At 31.8% G+C, this 5,322-nt stretch overlaps 2 protein-coding genes across 4 annotated transcripts in view; one reads left to right on the plus strand and one right to left on the minus strand.

The window, feature by feature from the left end:
• The first annotated feature begins 1,899 nt into the window (after window positions 1-1,899).
• On the plus strand, window positions 1,900-4,018 carry LOC117173621 (MIT domain-containing protein 1-like). Its single transcript, XM_033362261.1, has 3 exons — window positions 1,900-1,950; window positions 2,018-2,217; window positions 3,752-4,018. The coding sequence occupies exons 1-3, from the start codon at window positions 1,900-1,902 to the stop codon at window positions 3,912-3,914; spliced, it is 414 nt and encodes a 137-aa protein (XP_033218152.1). The 3' UTR covers window positions 3,915-4,018.
• A 120-nt stretch (window positions 4,019-4,138) lies between these two features.
• LOC117173197 (protein inscuteable homolog) overlaps window positions 4,139-5,322 on the minus strand; it is a 17,515-nt gene continuing 16,331 nt past the window's right edge. For all 3 annotated transcript variants that reach the window (XM_033361624.1, XM_033361623.1, XM_033361625.1), the window contains exon 7: window positions 4,139-4,838. In XM_033361624.1, the coding sequence (XP_033217515.1) occupies window positions 4,467-4,838 (372 nt within the window). In that variant the 3' untranslated portion in view covers window positions 4,139-4,466. The remainder of the gene's footprint in view (window positions 4,839-5,322) is intronic.

A 5,322-nucleotide genomic window follows, 5' to 3' on the forward strand; every position in this document is an offset into this window, starting at 1 on the left:
GGGGGCAAATAAATATTTGATTGCATTTATATTTGGTTCATATTAAAAATGATATACAATATATGTTTCAGATTTTATATTACAAATTATATTTGCTTCATATTAAAAATTATGTACAATATATATTGCGGCTTCTATATTAAAAATTAGATACAATATATGTTTCTAAATAAAAATTTTTTACTTACGTGCTTCTTACCTGCTTGTGGCTCATGCACGTGGGGAAAGTTTTTGTTCCAGAAAAAAGGGATGCTTTCATTCGTTCGACATTGAGTTCTCATGCAATCATGCCTGCTTTTAAAACCAAGAAGGATTTCAAGGGAGGTCGATTAGAACAGCCGCGAAAATCATTTCTAATAACGTTATGTATATAATATGTAATATATATATTGTATATACTTCTTTAAATAAAGCAAATATATATTGTATATGATTTTTATTTAAAATCAAATGTAATTTGTAATATAAAATCTGAAATATAAGTCTAAAGAATTCTTATCTCAGCACTTTATTACTTCTTCGCTACAAAAACGGGATACCATCAACAAGTATCCCCCTACGCATTAAATCCCACTCCAAAATGGGAGGGGGGGGGGGTTGTACAAAAAAAAGAGTCCATCAACGAATTCCTACAAAAATATCGTTTTTCCGTAATAACACCATCATTTTTTGCGCCTGAAAGATTAGTTTTAGCAAGTCGTCAAAATCGCTCAAAAAACGTAAAATTTACAATATTTGAACGCTTGAAACATCATTAAAAAATTTTTTTTGAAAAAACAAAATAACAGGTCTTTTCTTTGGTTCAAGCTGAAGAAATTTTAGGTTCGATATATGCAACTTTTTTCAAAATGTGTGCATAGGATTCAATCCAAAAAAACATGTTCTTTGGCCATTTTCAAAAAATTCTAATTTGAGCAAAAAAATTGTTTTAATTTATAATTGGTTATTATTATTCAGTAGCAAAAACTTTACATAGAAAAAATTCACCATAATTTTCAAAGCAATAGGGAAATTTTTTGGAATTTTCAAAGTGTTTAATTTACAAATCAAAAAAGGGAACAGAAGATATTAACCGATTCCAAACATTTTTTAAAAAATTTTTTTGGATGTCAACCCACAGATTTTTTCTCAGCTCAAAAGATTCGACTAAATTAATTATTTTCACTCCGCCCTAATATATAAGTTTGTAAAACTTTAATAATTTTTTTTTATAAAAGTCAGCATTAATTATGTCAGTGTTTATGCCCGTATGATTATTACTTAAAATTTTGGATGATGACGGGAAATCTAAAAAGATTTGACGGGAAATGACATGAATTTTGTATCACGTCAATAGTAGACACCCTGAAATTGATTGTTATTTTTATTTTTAACTTTTGAAAAATTCTTTAAACCGTCTAAAATATATTTTTGCAATTAAGGGTAACCCAAAAGTAGGTGAAAATAAAAATTTAAGAGATCAAGGAATGTATTTGTGATGGATATGAATTGCGACTAAAATCAAACAAAACCATTTATTACAAAAATCTTTTAAAAATACATGCACAACAGATAGAAATATGGGAAAATGACTATTTTCACGATTTATTTAATTTTGATTTATTTATTTTAAAATACTTACTCATTTTATAGTATTCCAGATTAATATGGAGCTATACCGTACATTTTATAACAAATGTTACTCAAAAATAATGGTCATTATTTACTGTTTAGAGGTGTGCAGTTGTTTTTCGAATTTTCCACGCAAGTTTGTTAATAATTAAGCCATTGGCTTTTAGTATTTTATAGTATCAAAGGGAATTTGAATTAATTCAAATTAGAAAAAAGTAATAAAATTGGCGTCATGATTATTAGGAAGTTTACCTTACTAATCGTGTTTTTTTGCCTACCGAACACGGAATGTCAGGAAAAAGAGATCTAAAATTTTCTAGAATCATTTTATCAGGAACTGTATGTATTTAATAGCCAAATAGTTCCTTGCAATTTGACTAAAAATTATATTTTCATTACTTTCCAGTGTCAAAATTTCGTTAGATTTTGCGAGCTAGCAGTACAAAAATGTCCTTCACTTACAAGAGTGAATTTGACAACAACTAAAGAGAACGATGACCCAAAAAATCAGACCGTAAGACTTCAAGAACTCAGAAGAAGTTTAGCTGAGCATTCCATAACTTTGGATGTCACCTATTCCGATACGCTTCACGATCGCCGTATCTCGTAAGAAAATTTTGTATCGTCTACTCCTTAAAAAATACGATGAAATGCCTGGAATTCGTGAGCAGATCCTGCAAATCTGTGGGAATAAATTTAAATTAAAATTTTGTATTTTCTGCGTAAAACTACTAATTCCGGCATAAAAGTCAAACTCAGAGAAATTTATTATTTATAAACACCGCCTTTGAGTAACAGAATTTAGTATTTTTTCCAGGTCTCCCAAAGATAAATCTGAAAATGCATTGTTGCGGGAGTTATCGGGGGGGGGGGGGGGGGGGGGGGGGGGGGGGAGTAAAAAGTGGGTCTTTTAGAAAAAGGCTTCACCGATTTTGATAACTAAAATATATGTTGTAGGCACTAATGTGGCTATTTAGAAAAATAATTAACTTTGATTTTTAAACATTGACGCTATTTTCTAGAGTAACCACATCCATATTTTACTTCGCATAAACATTCCTGAGAATTATCTTAATAATATATAATTTTATTAAAATTATTGAACTGGCGAAACAATGTGAAAAAAAATGATAAAAATCACGCATGCAACACTGCGCACTGTTATGGTGCACTTCTCCTGGCCACATATTTTGGCGCACAATCCTATTGCATTTTTTCATGGTCAGAAATAAAATGTCTTTCAATGACAAGCCTGAAAATGCATTTTTGTTGGGGTTATGGAGGGGAAAACGAAAGTTTTAAAAAACTATCGAAAACGGCCGTACCGATTTTGATGAATAAAATATGCTGTAGAAATTAATAAGACTAATGTTTACGAGAAGGCGACTTTTTGATTTTTATTTCTTTCTCCATAACTCTAACAAAAATGCATTTTAAAAGTTATCATTGGGAGACATTTTACTTAACATTAATATGAACCTATGACAGGAATTTTAAATTAATGCGTGCGGTGGAAAATTTGTATGCTTACCCGGTTAGGCTCTTTTCTGTTCGTATTATTGTCCTGAGTTTAAACGGGAGTCCGATGCAGTAGAAGAAAATAATTCCCTGCATTTTTTAGAATTGACAAAGAACTGGACTTTCGTAAACGCAGTAAAAAGAAACGAACTTTAGAGAACGGCAGCAAGGCTTAATTTCTCTTTTTATTATATTTTGAACAGAATGGTTTAAAAACATAATCTTAAAAAAGAATTGCACAAAAAGGCCGAAAAAAAGTATGTTTCCAAAAATAAGTTTTTTAAAAGACATATTCAAGAAATGACCTGAAATCAGGGGAAAGGCCTTGTTGATCATAAATAGTCAGGCTGAAGTCAAAGATTGCCAAAAAAACTTGTAAAAGTTACAGAATATGATCCTATATGACCAGTATTATTCAATATAAAACATTCAAATTTAAATATGGTTTATTCTGTGTAAAAATGATTATGTTAAAAAAATTGAAAGAATCGAAATCTGGTCTTTAAATATTCAGTCAGGGAGAATGAAAAATTGATCAGGCAAAAGGCAGGGAATTCTGAAACTTCTTCAAATTTTGACCTTTCTATTTTAATTTACAAATAAAATTCCATCAATTTTTCAGGCTGAGCAACGGTTGGGTTATAAAAATCGGTAGGGGCCTGGATTACTTCAAGCCTCCAGAAGGAAAGTTCGTTTTGGGTGTTTGCGACCTCGAACTGAGACCCTGCCTTGAAACTATTGTCGACATTTTTCACCAAAGCCACCTTCAAGACTCTGTAAAGTAAAAATAGTCTCACAACTAAGAAGAACAAGTAAAGTAATTAAAATAAATTAGGCTAATTGTATATTAAACTCAACAAAAAGGCAATGCTTCTACTCAAATATATATTTTTTCTTAAAATAAATACTTTGAAATACATAGTTCTCTTAGAATATATATATTTTCGAAATTAAGAATCTTAATAGTGACTACAGCCACCAGATGGCACTTGTAAAATAAATCTGCTTATTGTTAGAATATAATATTTATATACTTATTATGTATAAAGCATTAAGTACAGTTTTTTAATCTCACTATGCCATGGAATAACTCCACCTCATATACAATTTGTACAATCTACATACAAGTACGAATAAAGTCTACAATTTTTCATAAAATATCAAAGAATCCAGTCTTCAGATAATATTCGTTAAGTTAATAGAGATTTAATTAAACGCTTTAATTCTAATTAAATAAAGTTAATAAAGGCAAATAATTTTAATTATTCCTTAATTAATGAAGTATTTGCAACAAAATTATATTTTTTGTAATAAAAGGAAGTCAGTTTTGAGCGTTTTTATCCCAGGGTGTAATCGCAAGATTTGGCGACGTCGATCTGCTGCGCAGCTTTGCGACAAGCCAATCGGAGTGATCTTGTATATTTAAGAAGACAAGCCTCCTGATCTTCATCTTCATAAGGAAGTTCATCGATTTTATAAGAAGGAAGGCAATCTGTTCCACCGACTGCGACCACCTGTCTGGCGATTTCAGGATCGACACAGAGCCTCGTTAGAGCAGCTGCCGCAGTTGCTTCCAATCTTTGGTAAGCATCCTCGAGACCTGGGGGTCTCATCCTGAGAAAACAGACCAGCGCGACGGATGCTCGAGCATCCGCTAGGTAGGAACGAGCCTCTGGAACACGAGCGACCTCTCCGATCAGAGACGCCACCTACAAACGAATTAAAAAATTAATTAATTTTTTTTTGATAGTTAAATTTAGCATATATAATACCTTGATCAAAAAGTTCCCGGAATTTATTTTTATAATTAAAAATATAAGTTTATTCTTGAATATTGATGTCGTCCCCTTCAAAGTAATTCCCATCGACTGCCACATATCTTTGCCGCCACGAACTTATGCCAGCCCTTGATCCAGCTCTCAACACATTTTTGCTACTCAATTTTCGGTATGCCCATCAGTGCCGTTTTCGATTTTTGTATTATCTCCGATCGGCTGCTAAAACGCATTCCGCGTAGTGATTTTTTCAGTCGATCGAACAAAAAAAAGTCACAGGGAGATAAATCTGGCGAATTTGATGGCTGCGGAATTTTATTAGTTGAGTTTTTGGTGAGAAACTCACGGATAATGATGGCATTGTGCGACGGTGCATTGTCATTAAATCCATTGCAAAAATCGAAATTCGCAAAAAAAC

The sequence above is a fragment of the Belonocnema kinseyi genome, chromosome 5 (assembly GCF_010883055.1).
Source record: "Belonocnema kinseyi isolate 2016_QV_RU_SX_M_011 chromosome 5, B_treatae_v1, whole genome shotgun sequence".
NCBI classification, from domain to species: domain Eukaryota; kingdom Metazoa; phylum Arthropoda; class Insecta; order Hymenoptera; family Cynipidae; genus Belonocnema; species Belonocnema kinseyi.

Bases quoted from the DNA above. Each gene is read 5' to 3' on its own strand.
- LOC117173621 (XM_033362261.1), top strand. From the start codon at position 1,900: ATGTCAGGAAAAAGAGATCTAAAATTTTCTAGAATCATTTTATCAGGA. The intron at 1,951-2,017 runs GTATGTATTTAA...ATTACTTTCCAG, and splicing joins GAATCATTTTATCAGGAACT to TGTCAAAATTTCGTTAGATT. The intron at 2,218-3,751 runs GTAAGAAAATTT...TCAATTTTTCAG, and splicing joins CTTCACGATCGCCGTATCTC to GCTGAGCAACGGTTGGGTTA.